Source organism: Castor canadensis, chromosome 15, assembly GCF_047511655.1.
Source record: "Castor canadensis chromosome 15, mCasCan1.hap1v2, whole genome shotgun sequence".
In the NCBI taxonomy this organism is placed as follows: Eukaryota; Metazoa; Chordata; class Mammalia; order Rodentia; family Castoridae; genus Castor; species Castor canadensis.
In genome coordinates, this window is record NC_133400.1 from 52,669,771 (window position 1) to 52,684,982 (window position 15,212).

The 15,212-nt window shown below is 37.7% G+C and overlaps 2 protein-coding genes across 8 annotated transcripts in view; both read left to right on the forward strand.

The window, feature by feature from the left end:
- LOC109676668 (neutral amino acid uniporter 4-like) overlaps nt 1-3,642 on the forward strand; it is a 28,378-nt gene extending 24,736 nt beyond the window's left edge. Inside the window, exons 8-9 of one of the 2 annotated variants that reach the window (XR_012442012.1) lie at nt 738-929; nt 3,479-3,615. Coding sequence is in view for 1 of the 2 variants with exons in the window: in XM_074056154.1 (XP_073912255.1) it covers nt 738-929; nt 3,479-3,642 (356 nt within the window). In the remaining variant the exon portion in view is untranslated. Of the gene's footprint in view, nt 1-737; nt 930-3,478 lie in introns of both variants that reach the window. The other variant, XM_074056154.1, reaches the window with a different exon arrangement.
- Nucleotides 3,531-15,212, forward strand: part of LOC109678599 (cAMP-responsive element modulator-like) — a 44,222-nt gene continuing 32,540 nt past the window's right edge. For all 6 annotated transcript variants that reach the window (XM_074056143.1, XM_074056144.1, XM_074056142.1 and 3 more), the window contains exon 1: nt 3,531-3,668. The gene's annotated coding sequence lies outside the window, so the exon portion shown is untranslated. The remainder of the gene's footprint in view (nt 3,669-15,212) is intronic.

Here is a 15,212-nt window from a genome sequence, read left to right on the forward strand (position 1 = left end):
TTTTATCATTAGTGTGTTAGGGAAGATACTTTCAGAGTTTGTAAATATCCTTATTCGGTTTTTTTTTTCATCGTAGGGTTGGAGATCCAATCCAGGTCCTTTGGGCATGCTAGGCAAGTGCTATACCACTGAACCACATCCTAGGCCTTTGACTTTGTGGGGACAGCATCTTGCTGTGTAGCCCAAGCTGGCCTTGACTAGCAGTCCTCCTGCTTTAGTCTCTCTAGTGCTAGGCTTGAAGTTGTGCACCAGCATATCTAACTCATCCAGTTTTTGACCACAAGTTTTAGTCTCCTTTAGCAACTCTTCTTGCTCAGTGATTATAGTGGTGTTTGCATAACTGTGATTTGCTGTTTCCATTGTTGCTTTTATATCAGTTAATTGGAATTCTATTGTAAACTATCTCTTACTTACTCAAACCATACCACCTGTTTTGTGTATTGTAGAATGAGCTGTGTAGGAGGCAGAATAATGGAAATGCTTTGGAAATAAACTACCTGAACTTACTTACAGTGGAAAAATAAAGTTAAACTGTTCACAAGTGACAGTCCAGGAAAGATCACTCTCTGTTCTAGTTTGTTTTCTTTCATCACTCAGAGCAAAATATTTTTCCACAAGCAGTAGTTTAGAATCTGACTTCTGTTAATTACATTTACTGTATCGAAAAGATCTACATTTAGTATTCATGTAAGTGCCAAACATTTAAATTTAGAAGAGCATGTATTTCTGTTTTCTAGGTGCTGGAGCAATTCTCATTCCTCGGTTAGACATTGTGATTTCCTTTGTTGGAGCTGTGAGCAGCAGCACATTGGCCCTGATCCTACCACCTCTGGCTGAAGTCCTTACATTTTCAAAGGAGCATTACAACATACGGATGGTCCTGAAAAATACTTCTATAGCATTCACTGGAGTTGTTGGCTTCTTGCTAGGTACATACGGAACTGTTTGAAGAGATTATTTATCCTAGTCCTAAGGTTGCATCTGGCACTCAACCAAGCCCTCTTCCAAATACGACTTCAACATGCTTAGCCTCTGGCTTGAGGTAGAAGAAGCAGAGCTCTGAGTCCTCTGCTAGTATCTCAGTTTTGAAAATTGTTAAAAGAAGAGCCAGAAAGTACATCGCCGTATTCTTAAGAATAGTGCCGAGTACGCTGTTGGGTTGGTAGAGCATTCAGACTGGACAGTAAACTAACTCTTTCACAGCAGTGCTGTACCGTTAGAGACCCTTGGTTTTATGCATTAGGTATATAGTTTTTAAAAATTCATTTTTAAATTTCAAATATAAAAAATTAAAGAATAAAAGCACTCTATTATTCTTCATATAAACACTTTAACCCAAAATTTACCTCTCTTCTCCCTGTGTTCTTTTGCTGCTGAGTTGAGAAGGTACAGGATTTCAACTATAAGGGAATTAAATAAGGCTATATAAATATACAATTTCTCCAGACCATCCAAGTGAATGTCAAAGTAGACTTTATGTATAATATAAAGTGCATTTATTATGTTTTTATTAGATAAACAATACTTATTATTAGCTGCAACAAGTGTAGAAAACTCCGACTAACCATAATACAAGCATCAGAAAATCCTCCAACTCAGAATGATTTTAATGCTGCACTGTGATGGTAATTGTTCTTCATACCATTCGAGAAGCACTAGGCCAGATTCTGACTTAGTGTTTCAGTCAAATTTGACAGGCCTTTGAAGTTTATCCAGTACAACCATCTTATTTGCCGTTGGAGGAAATAGTCTCAGAAAGGTGAAGTAAGTTGTTCAAGACCACTCAGCCTTGAGATCAAGAAAACCTGATCTGATTCCCAGGCCAAGAATTTGTTTTTCACATCACATCGAGGAAGAATCAATTATGTTCTGTTTTAGTGTTGAGTCTATTTAATTCTGTTTCTAATAATTTTGCACTATGGCTTCATAAGCCTCAGAAAGGACAGAAGTAGTTGTCTTTGAAACAGAATCGAGATACTCATTGGTGTAACTGCTGGCTGGTAGAACAAGCCCAGTTACAGTGTTTATGACTTGAGTTCTCCTTGAGTTTCTTAACTTTCCTTGGTTTTGTAGGCAGAAAATATTTTGACAAAATACATGATTTGTGGACTCTTTCCAACCTTGTGGCTTTCCTAACCACAGTCTTTTACTGATCTGGATGTGCAGGATAAAAGAACTGTGAAATGCATGCTTAGGTTCTTTCCTAAACAACAACAAACTTTCTTTTTTTTATTTTATTTTATTTATTTTTTTCTTTTATTATTCATATGTGCATACAAGGCTTGGCTCATTTCCCCCCCCGCCCCCACCCCCTCCCTCTCCCTTACCACCCACTCCGCCCCCTCCCTCTCCCCCCCAACCCCTCAATACCCAGCAGAAACTATTTTGCCCTTATTTCTAATTTTGTTGTAGAGAGAGTATAAGCCATAATAGGAAGGAACAACAACAAACTTTCTAATAAATATTGAGACACTCCAGGCATCTTGCAGAGAAGTACCTGCTATCACTCCATATTTTTCAAGCACACAAATCTCATTTGATGGGGAAGATGAAAAACTACTACGCTTTTAAAGCATTCAGAATAGGATTGTCTCCTGATAATCTAAAAAGATTCACACTTTAAATCGTGAACTTTTTAATCAGCTTGATACAGTATTCTAATATATAATTCTATGAGATGCCATTAAGCTCACTGTATATATTCTCTATTTTTGTATGTAAATGTTATTCAGGTATTTTTTTGCTTACATTATTAACTGGTCATCAAATATGAGCCTACAGATACATCAGAAGCTTTATTTTGGTACAAATTCATAAGAATACATTTTTAAATATTTATATTAGGTATTACCAATAATTGTCATAATTTTATATTAACTTTATTACATTGAGCCTTTAGCACACTAGGAGAATGTGAAAGAGGTCATAGGAAAAGTAGTCTCCATTGTACTAAGATTATATAGTGTTGAATCCAAGAATGAAGTAGACATTTAAAAATTTGTAACTTGGTATAAAATGAGTTGAAAATCATTACTTAATAGAAAGCAGTATTAGGTTTTTGTCACCTGTCTTTATATGGTATGGCTAGTCTGTGCACAGTTTTATCTTTGTACCTGTTTATTTCCTTATGGAATTAAATGCAATTAAATTTTGAATAGTTGATCATAGCAATAAGTAATTTGTAAATTCAGTGCAAACACATCTTGAGCATTATTGTCAAGGAGGCTTATTCAGTGAGAAGGCTGCATCAACATCCAAACTCAAAGTCACTCAGTTACAAAACCTTAAATACAAGAAAACAGTTGAAATGCAGAAAGGAAGAAGGGCTAAAAAAGGAGAAAGTTTTAATCCTTAACAAGAAACATTATTTAGAGGCAAAGTGTAAGTGCACTCTTACTAAGGACTTTTGACAATATTTTATCATTGGAGAATTTTTTTCTCTGATATTTAGTTTTCATGAGTCTAACATCCTCTACAGATACTTTGATTCTGCCGGCTGTTGCTTTTGTTCTGAAGCCTGGAGAAGTGAGAGCAGTTACACCTGTCAAATTCCGTATCTGCCATCGTTTGATCCATCACATTGTCACTAAGATGACTTCAGCATTTCTCTGTTACCACCATGAAGACTCTTCTGAAAGGTGAACCTTGTCTGAGAGCCACCTGCGTGGGTGAGTGAAGGAAGAAAAGCTGTGTTACCTGTGATGAGCTGTCACAAACCAGTTCCCTCTGTTGCCTTACCCAAAAGAGTTGTCAGCATTCCAGTCAACTTGTTGGTGCACTGGTTCCCAGATTTGCTGTCAGAGAATCTTTTCCTTACATGGCCAGATTTCTTCACAATTCAGGAAATAAAAATTAGGGATTTTTTTTTTGTTTGTTAAAGACCAATTTACATGGTATTTGCAAAAGGAAGCAAGTACTGTATTAGCAAATGCCACATTATGCTTTAGTTCTGCCTTATGGGATTCTTTATTAAAACCATTTCCAACTCTTTCAGACAACGCAGTGCATTTTTACAAGCAGCTATGATAGTGTATGTGCTGTAAATTTTGTAGCAGGGTTTGATTTTACTCAATATTTCATAATAGTTATACTTCAAAGTACTGTAAGATGCTAAAGTTCTATGTAAATGCCATTTTTAGGGGTGGAAAAGCGTAGGACTTACCATACCTTAATGGTCACATCTCATGTCTTTGCCATAGAGTCAACACAGCATCTGAGTAGTGCATTTGTTTACTGACAGCATGTACCCTAAAAATTTCATCTTGTCCTCGCTTCTTATTCTTCATTTAAGAGGGAGGACATAGGAATAGAGCTATGGAAATAATAAATAAAATTATTTAAATAATACCAGTGGCTCAATAAATACTGTCTGTTGAGAAACACAGTAACATCGTAAAAATGTGCAGTGTTGACGATGTAAAATAAGTTTTTCAAATGGGGTTTAAATTTTTTAATTTATTTTTACTTTTGTTAGTATTATTTTTTATAAAGACTTGCTAGGCAGGTGCTCTACCTCTTGAGCCATACTGCTAGCCCTTTGTTTGTTTGTCTGTTTGTTGTTAGATAGGGTCTTGCTTTTTCTCTGGCTTGCCTGGGACCATAATCATCCTGCCTGTGTCTTCTGAGTAGCTGGGATTACAGATGTACACCACCAGGCCTGGCTGAAAAGTGGGTTTATTTTAATCACTTTGATTCAACTAGCTTCCCCTTCCTAAGAAAACTGGAGAAAGTGATCTAATAGGTAAAATGGGGTATCTTCTAACACTAAATGGCTGAATGCGATAGTTAATACTTTGCCAGAATTCTTTCATGTAATATATGCTAGCCACACACCATTCTGAAACTGGTTGGTTTTGATCTAAGAGATTAAAAAATAGGATTAAGAAACGGTATTTATTGCCCTATGAATAGTAAAATGACAGAGCACTCTGATCCTTCATATTTCTTATTAAAATTGGCTACTTTGTACTTGCACATGTGCGTACACACACATGAAATAGAAATACTGATTTGCTATTTAAACTAACCCAGTTGTATTGAACAGATCACTCTAAAACTACTGCATTGGAGTTTTCTTGCTGAGAGAAAAATATGTGTTTATACCCTGAATAAATCAGGCTATAGATTTTCATGGTTTTCAAAAATGGTTTTGTTAGTTTCACTGAAAACTAAATATCATTGAGCTTGAGTCAGTTCTTTCATTTTTCTTTGTAAAAGAATATGAAAAAGTCTGTACTGTAACTTTTCAGTTTTTAATAAAATACAATTGTTTTGCTTACAGTTATCTTTTGAATTTGTTTTTGTATGGTTAAATGCCATTGATAAATGTCTAAGTTGAAATGTCCCACCACTGACGAATGGATTAAGAAAATGTGGTATCTATACACAATGGAATTTTATGCAGCCATGAAGAAGAACGAAATGTTATCATTCGCTGGTAAATGGATGGAATTGGAGAACATCATTCTGAGTGAGGTTAGCCTGGCTCAAAAAACCAAAAATCGTATGTTCTCCCTCATATGTGGACATTAGATCAAGGGAATTTTAAACAGATGGTTCACAGATGCTGCTATTCAGGGGAGGTAAAAGAGCATGAGCTGTGACACCAAACTGACTTGGACACAGACCTGCATTCTGTCACTTCTGTCTGAGTGGCTTTGTGCAAGTTACTTAACGTCTGAGCCTCATTGTTTGCAGCTCAGAGTAGAAATGGCAAAGCCTACAGGATTGCTATGAAAAACAGTGACAGACTTATGTAAATTAATTACCAAACCAAGGCTTGAGTAAAGCTACCATGAAATAGGTGCTATCAGTACAGACTGAGTATCCTTCATTTGAAATGCTTAGAACCACTAGTGCTTTGAAGTTGAGATTATTTTCAGATTTTGAAATATTTGCATATGTATGATAAGACATCTTGGAGGTAGGCTCCAAGTCTAAACACAAAATTCATTTGTATTTCCTATGCTTCTATACTCATAACCTGGAGATAATTCAACATGCTATCTTTAGTATGCCTGTGTTTTGACTGCAACCTATTGCATGAGGTAGGTCTGTGTGGAATTTTCCATTTGTGCAGTCATGTCAGCGATCAAAAAGCTTTAGATCTTGTAGCATTCCAGATTTCAGATGATTTTCAGATTAGGGATGATACATGCATCTGAACCTTACGGTCCCCTTTCTAAGGGACAAGTAGTAAGTGGGCTGCTTCACAAGGCATTTAGTTCTTCTTAATGAACCTGAGCACTACAGAGGATTTGGGAGATGGGGAAGGGGTGAATTTTGCAGGAACCCATGTTGGTTGGTTGTTTTTTTTCCCCAAAATGCCTCAAAAAAAGAGCTTTTTACACAAAGGACACAGGATAAATATTTCCTTCATCCACTCAGTAGAAATTTATTGAATGCTTACTACATGCTAGTTACTGTTTTACATGCTAGGGATGTAGCTATAAACAAAACAGATGAAATCCACGCTTTATGAGCCCATATTCTAATAGAGGATGATATGGATAAATAAGCAAATAAATAAAATATGTAATATTAGATAATGACAAGGTGCCAAAGGCAAATATAAAACAGGAGAGGAGAATATGTAATCCCTAAAGAAGAGTTTACAACTTCAAGTATGATGATTTGGAAATAGCCATTTATGATGAATTAATGACTGGAGAGATGTCACATTTGAACTCCCAGCTCAGAAATATGGAATGTATTCTTAGATGCTCTTGTGATTACACTAAGAACAAGATTCAGAGTCTCTCTCTGGCAGCTTATATTTTACTGGAAAGAAGAGAAGGACAAAAGCAAATGAATCAGGTAGTTTGAGTGAGAAATGTAGTCTTCCATCAGCTGATATAATTCCAGATTTCTCAACATCATCCATTTCTGGTCCTATAAAATTGTTGCATCTTCCAGGAATAGATTTAAAAACACTCCCCTCATTGTAATGGCATAATATGCCATTGGGCTCCTGTTGGGTGCTTTCTGGCTCTTCCTGTTCACTCACAGACCATAGGGCACCAAAGAAAAATGAAATGGGCTTCACTGTCTATCCAGTGGTACTGAACTATTTGTGCTCCCTTTTGTTAGATGTTAGCTGTTAGTGCCTAAAGAAATTAATCTTCCAAGCTTTTTGATTAATTGCTAAGACCACTGATTATTGATCAGCTGCAAGAGCAGAAAATCTAGGTTAGGATGGCCGACTTTCTCTTGTCAGGTTATAGGAGAGCAAGAGTGCACATGGATCACTCCTCAACAATGGCTCGTTCCTTGCATCATTGATGAAAAATGAAGCAGAGGAGGAGATGATAGAGATTTATCTCCACTTTGCTTCGATCTCCTGCCTGGCTACTCCTTCCATATGGGCTAATTCCAAGGGATAGATTAAGGCCTAGGCAATTTGAAGCATAAAGTCTGAGAATCCAAAAGAGTTGATGGTGATTAATATTCCAGATACAAACATAGCAATGCAGATAAAGGGATTTAGGGAAATAATAATGAAAATTAAAACTTGAGGTTAGGAACATACTTTAGCAAACATTTATCTAGAGTACAGCAGGTTCTGGGAAAGTGTTGAAAAGACAAAGTTCCTGCCTCTGAGTAGTTCACAGTGTACTGAAGGAACCAGACAACATGAATAAATCATTCCAGCAGATTGTGGATAGATGGCCACAAAGGTGAACGCAGTCTTACAAGTAGTTAAAAATCATTTTGTGTAATCTTGGACTTGGTAGTGTTTGCAGAGGTGTAAAGTGGATTTTAAACCCCAAAGTACATGATTTTAATAACTGTGCCTGCCTCTACCTGACCCTCATTCATGGTATCATACAGAGAAGCAAGAGAGATCATATGTTCAGTTCTCACAGAGGCCCTTCAGCATCTGAATGTTCTTTAATTTATTATCACAGTGAAGAGTGTTAGGTAAATTAATTCTTAATTTCATAAGACAACATTTATTTCACACTTAAAGCTGAACCAGGTGCCAGAATATAACAATAGCTAAGAGACAGGCCCTGACCTCAAGTTGCTCACAGTCTGGAAGGATTCAATAGAGATCAACATGCAAACAGACACTTAAAATGCAAGATGACAGTTAGTATGCATGAAAGTATGCATGTGGTTGAGTGGGAACATGGCAAGGATACCTACAGCAGTCTGCAGGAGGGAGGGAATGGCTCTCCTGAGTGTTTGAACTGAAGCTTCTGGAAAGAGTCAGGTATGACCCCAGGAGAGGGTATTCCATGGAGACAAATGGCTGTGCAGCAGAATGGAGGTAGAAGAGTCACATACAAAGACCAGCCTCACTCTCTGTGTATCTGAACATGGGTGGGCAAGGAGCAGAGAGCACATGATGATAATGAAGGCCAGCCAGATCCTTGTCCTCAAGAAGCCCTGAAAAAATGTAAGGCAGGTCAGTGGCATAACCGGAGGTTTAGAGAAGAAATGACCTTTCACAATAAAGGCAGAATCTGGAGGCAGGGAGACAAAGAGACTACTGTAGTCATCCAAGTAAGATGCGGATGAGGCCTGCCCTACAGTAGCATGGCAGAGGATGGGCATGGGGTACTTGCTGAACTCTAAGTTTGGATAGATGTGGATAGTCAGACAGAGGGAGAATCCAGGTGCATGTCCGGGATTCTGGTTGGTTTGCACGAGTGTGCACTCCCTAGTGATATGGGAATATCATCTATGACACCATGAATATAGAGGAAAGAAGAATTTGAAGGTAATGGTTTTAGCTTGTTACTTTTGTGGTATTAAGGTATCAAAAAGTAAGTTCCTAGTAAATAATTGAACATGATGTTTTTGTCAAGCAGGGACAAGAGATACACACTAGAGACTTACCAGAATATAGGTGGTAGGCACTGAAGCCATGGTAAGAAAATAAAGCAGTGATTGGCAAAAAGTTAGGAAAGGCAGCTTAGGGCTATGCTGTAAAGGACCCTGAGTGATCTCAGAAGGTTTTGCAAGGTGAGATTGCTTTGTCAAAGGAGATTGTCCAACCAGGGCCTAAATTACAGCCTAATTCATTAAACAAGCTGTAAAGAAAACAAGCAAAGTTTCCCTTTGCCCTTAAGCAGCTTATCAATTTAGGTGGCAAATACTTAATTGATTTCCACAATAGTAACTGCTATGAAAGAAAAGTCTCTAAGAAAGTACATTGCTATTTGGTCTGTGGGGTCAGAGGAGGCAGCCTCAAGGAAATGACATGTCAGCTGAACCTAAAGGATGAGTAAAGGGACAGGAAGAACACTCCAGGGGACCATGTACTTGAGGACCTGAAGGATGCCCTGTGTAGGAAGCCAAGAAGCTGGGTGCATGTGGCAAAGTGATGACTTAGGCAATGCCACTGCCTGTGGTACACCTAAGAGCATCTTCAAGAATCTGTGTAGCAGGCTGTTCTCCCCATGTGTAGGCAAGCACCACTATGCCCTGGACTTTTTATAAGTCCAGATCTGCTCCATAAGAGAGCGTTTTCTTAAGCAAACTGATCCTCCAGTAAGCAGTGTCTTTCTTTTCTCAGCAGTCACGTGGTCCCAGAACCCACTGCATGGCATCTATTGGCAGTCAAGGAAGAGGTGATTTTGTGCACAGGGAAGAGAATGGGAGTTGCTTTGACTTGGAAAGGGACTATTCAAGCAGAAACCAGAGGCAGCCAAAAAATCAATGTGTTTTGGTCAACAAAGCTCACCTGGGAGTATAAGATTCATGTTCGGCAGCAGCAGGAGAACGTGCCTCTTCAGAACTGAGCGTGTTCAGGAAATAGTTTAAGAGTCAAAATCCAGCCTTGGTATATATTAGTCCCAAGTGATTCTCTTGTGAAACACATGAACCAATTGGGAAAATAATGTTGGAAGAAAACTTGATTGATATTTCAAAGAAAGCAAGAACTCCTATGAAAATTTATCTAAGTCTATTAAAACTATCCTTGCACACAGCTTGTAAGAGAATCTAAGGTACACTGTGATTCCTTTTGGTTTTTTTTTAAGAAAAAAATCTTTTAATTTGTTTCCCCACACATTTTGGCCTTCTTTTCAGTTACTTCTGTCAGACTGCCTTCTTAAATGGAAAGGTGGCTGACCAGGCTTCCTGACTTGTTGATTTTCTTTTCTTTTTTTCATTTTTTAATTTTTATTGTTTTATTATTTCTATGTGCATACAATGCATGGGTCATTTTTCCCCCCTGCCCCCACCCCCTCCATACCACCCGCTCCGCCCCCTCCCTCTGCCCCCCACCCCCTCGATACCAGACAGAAACTATTTTGCCCTTATCTCTAATTTTGTTAAAGAGAGTGTATAAGCAATAATAGGAAGGAGCAAGGGTTTTTGCTAGTTGAGATAAGGATAGCTATACAGGGAGTTGACTTGCATTGCTTTCCTGTGCGTGTGTGTTACCTTCTCGGTTAATTCTTTTTGATCTCACCTTCTCTCTAGTTCCCGGTCCCCTTCTCCTATTGGCCTCAGTTGCTTTTAAGGTATCTGCTTTAGTTTCTCTGCATTAAGGGCAACAAATGCTAACTCATTTTTTAGGTGTCTTACCTATCCTCACACATCCCTTGTGTGCTCTCGCTTTTTTCATGTGCTCAAAGTCCAATCCCCTTGTGTTTGCCCTTGATCTAATGTCCGCATATGAGGGGGAACATACAATTTTTGGTCTTTTGGGCCAGGCTAACCTCACTCAGAATGATGTTCTCCAGTTCCATCCATTTACCAGCGAATGATAACATTTCATTCCTCTTCATGGCTGCATAAAATTCCATTGTGTATAGATACCACATTTTCTTGATCCATTCGTCAGTGATGGGGCATCTTGGCTGTTTCCATAACTTGGCTATTGTGAATAGTGCCACAATAAACATGGGTGTGCAGGTGCCTCTGGAGTCACCTGTGTCACAGTCTTTTGGGTATATCCCCAAGAGTGGTATTGCTGGATCAAATGGTAGATCAATGTCTAGCTTTTTAAGTAGCCTCCAAATTTTTTCCAGAGTGGTTGTACTAGTTTACATTCCCACCAACAGTGTAAGAAGGTTCCTTTTTCCCCCCATCCTCGCCAACACCTGGTGGTGGTGGGGTTGCTAATGATGGCTATTCTAACACAGGTGAGGTGGAATCTTGGTGTGGTTTTAATTTGCATTTCCTTTATTGCTAGAGATGGTGAGCATTTTTTCATGTGTTTTGTGGCCATTTGAATTTCTTCTTTTGACAAAGTTCTGTTTAGTTCACTTGCCAGTTTCTTTATTGGATCATTAGTTTTGGGAGAATTTAGTTTTTTCAGTTCCCTATATATTCTGGTTTTCAGTCCTTTGTCTGATGTGTAGCTGGCAAATATTTTCTCCCACTCTCTGGGTGTCCTCTTCAGTTTAGAGACCATTTCTTTTGATGAACAGAAGCTTTTTAGTTTTATGAGGTCCCATTTATCTATGCTATCTCTTAGTTGCTGTGCTGCTAGGGTTCCATTGAGAAAGTTCTTACCTATACCTACTAACTCCGGAGTATTTCCTACTCTTTCCTATATCAACTTTAGAGTTTGGGGTCTGATATTTTAAGATCCTTGATCCATTTTGAGTTAATATTGGCATAGGGTGATATACATGGATCTAGTTTCAGTTTTTTGCAGACTGCTAATCAGTTTTCCCAGCAGTTTTTGTTGAAGAGGCTGCTTTTTCTCCATCATATATTTTTAGCGCCTTTGTCAAAGATAAGTTGCTTATAGCTGTGTGGCTTCATATCTGGGTCCTTTCTTCTGTTCCACTGGTCTTCATGTCTGTTTTTGTGCCAGTACCATGCTGTTTTTATTGTTATTGCTTTGTAATATAGTTTGAAGTCAGGTATTGTGATACCTCCTGCATTGTTCTTTTGACTGAGGAATGGTTTCAGTTTTTCTCCATTAAGTATAATGCTGGCTGTAGGTTTGTCATATATAGCTTTTATAATGTTGAGGTACTTTCCTTCTATTCCTAGTTTTCTTAGAGCTTTTATCATGAAATGGTGTTGGATCTTATCAAAGGCTTTTTCTGCATCTATTGAGATGATCAAGTGGTTTTTGTCTTTGCTTCTGTTAATGTGGTTTATTACATTTATTGATTTTCGTATGTTGAACAGCCCCTGCATTCCTGGAATGAAGCCTACTTGGTCGTGGTGAATAATCTTTTTGATGTGTTGTTGAATTCGGTTTGTCATTATTTTGTTGACAATTTTTGCATCAATGTTCATTAAGGAGATTGGCCTACAGTTCTCCTTTTTGGAAGTGTCTTTGCCTGGTTTTCGGATAAGTGCAATACTGGCTTCATAAAATGTGTTAGGCAGTTTTCCTTCCCTTTCTATTTCGTGGAACAGTTTAAGGAGGGTTGGTATTAGTTCTTCTTTAAAGGTCTAATAGAATTCAGCAGAGAATCCATCAGGTCCTGGACTTTTCTTTTTGGGGAGACTCTTGATTGCTGCTTCAATTTCATTTTGTGTTATAGATCTCAGGTGATTAATTTCCTCTTGGTTCAGATTTGGATCATCATATGTGGCTAGAAATCTGTCCATTTCTTTAAGATTTTCAAATTTATTTGAATATAGGTTCTCAAAGTAGTCTCTGATGATTTCCTGGACTTCCTTGGTGTTTGTTGTTATCTCCCCTTTAGCATTCCTGATTCTACTAATTTGGGTTTTTTCTCTCCTGATTTTAGTCAGGTTTGCCAGGGGTCTGTCAATCTTCTTTATTTTTTCAAAGAACCAGCTTATTGTTTCATTAATTCTTTGTATGGCTTTTTTGGTTTCTATTTCATTGATTTCAGATCTTATTTTTATTATTTCTCTCCTTCTATTTGCTTTGGGATTTGCTTGTACTTGTTTTTCTAGGAGTTTGAGATGTATCATTAGGTCATTAACTTGGGATCTTTCAGTCTTTTTAATATATGCACTCATGGCTATAAACTTTATAGTTTCCAGCTGTTGGCTTGTTTTTTGTCTTTACTTTTGTTGTTGAGTTCTACCCTTACTGCATTGTGGTCAGATAGTATGCATGGTATTATTTCTATTTTCTTATATTTGCTGAGGCTTGCTTTGTGCCCTAGGATATGATCTATTTTGGAGAAGGTTCCATGGGCTGCTGAGAAGAATGTATATTGTGTAGAGGTTGGATGAAATGTTCTGTAGACATCTACTAGGTCCACTTGATCTATTGCATATTTTAGATCTTGGATTTCTTTATTGAGTTTTTGTTTGGATGACCTATCTATTGATGATAATGGAGTGTTAAAGTCTCCCACAACCACTGTGTTGGCATTTATATATGCTTTTAGGTCTTTCAGGGTATGTTTGATGAAATTGGGTGCGTTGACATTGGGTGCGTACAGATTGATGATTATTATTTCCTTTTGGTCTATTTCCCCTTTTATTAGTATGGAATGTCCTTCTTTATCTCATTTGATCAATGTAGGTTTGAAGTCTACTTTGTCAGAGATAAGTATTGCTACTCCTGCTTGTTTTCGGGGGCCATTGGCTTGGTAAATCTTCTTCCAGCCTTTCATCCTGAGCATATGCTTATTTCTGTCGGTGAGATGAGTCTCCTGTAAGCAACAAATTGTTGGATCTTCTTTTTTAATCCATTTTGTCAAACGGTGTCTTTTGATGGGTGAATTAAGTCCATTAACATTAAGTGTTAGTACTGATAGGTATGTGGTGATTCCTGCCATTTAGTTATCTTAGTTGTTTGAAGGTTTGATTGTGTGTACCTAACTTGAGGTTACTCTCTACTGTCTTGCTTTTTCTTATCCTGTGGTTTGGTGCTGCCTGCCTTTTCATGGTTAAGTTGGGTGTCACTTTCTGTGTGCAGGATCCCTTGCAGAATCTTTTGTAATGGTGGCTTTGTGGTCACATATTGTTTAAGTTTCTGCTTATCATGGAAGACTTTTATTGCTCCATCTATTTTGAATGATAGTTTTGCTGGGTAGAGTATCCTGGGGTTGAAGTTATTTTCATTCAGTGCCCAGAAGATCTCACCCCACATTCTTCTTGCTTTTAATGTTTTTGTTGAGAAGTCTGCTGTGATTTTGATGGGTTTACCTTTGTATGTTACTTGTTTTTTCTCTCTTACAGCCTTCAATATTCTTTCCCTAGTTTCTGAATTTGTTTTAATGATGATATGTCATGGGGTAGTTCTATTTTGATCTGGTCTGTTTGGTGTTCTGGAGGCCTCTTGCATCTGTATGGGAATATCTTTCTCTAGACTTGGGAAATTTTCTGTTATTATTTTGTTGAATATATTGCATATTCCCTTTGCTTGCACCTCTTCTCCTTCTTCGATGCCCATGATTCTCAAGTTTGGTCTTTTGATGAAGTTGATGAGTTCTTGCATTTTCTTTTCACAGGTCTTGAGCTGTTTAATTAATAGTTTTTTGGTTTTTCCTTTAATTACCATTTCATCTTCGAGTTCTGAGATTCTGTCTTCTGTTTGTTCTATTCTGCTGGATTGGCCTTCCATTTTGTTTTGCAGTTCTGTTTCGTTCTTTTTTCTGAGGTTTTCCATATCCTGGGTGGTTTCCTCTTTATTGTTGTCTATTTTTTGTCCTGAGTTCATTTATCTGTTTATTAATCATGTTCTCTGTTTCACTTTTACATGAAAAACATGAAGCACTGTTTATTCAGTGCTTCTATGGTTTCCTTTATTTCTTCTTTTGATTTTTCAAATTCTCTATTTTTGTTGTCTTGGAATTTCTTGAGTGTCTCCTGTACATTTTGGTTGACCATATCCAGTATCATCTCTATAAAATTCTCACTGAGTACCTGTAGTATTTCTTCTTTTAAATTATTCTTGTGGGCTTCATTGCGTTCTTTGGCATAGTTTATCTTCATTTTGTTGGAGTCTGGATCTGAGTATCTGTTTTCTTCCTTTCCCTCTGGTTCCTGTACTAATTTTTTGTTGTGGGGAAACTGGTTTCCCTGTTATTTCTGTCTTCCCATCATGCCCTTGATATTGTTATTGTCCCTGTACTGTGTGCAATTAAGTATTTTTTGGCTTGTAATTATAGCACTGGTGATATTTAGAATGGAAGGGTGAGGGGATGGAAAGCAAAGAAGTTAAAGGAAAAGGGAAAAACAAATAAGTAGAAAAACAAACAAAGTTTCAAAGATATAAACAGGGAGAGACAGTGTACTAATCAACCATAAGCTGAAAAGGCATTAGAGAGACAGAGAGAGGATTGAAAATAAAAAATAAAAAGAGT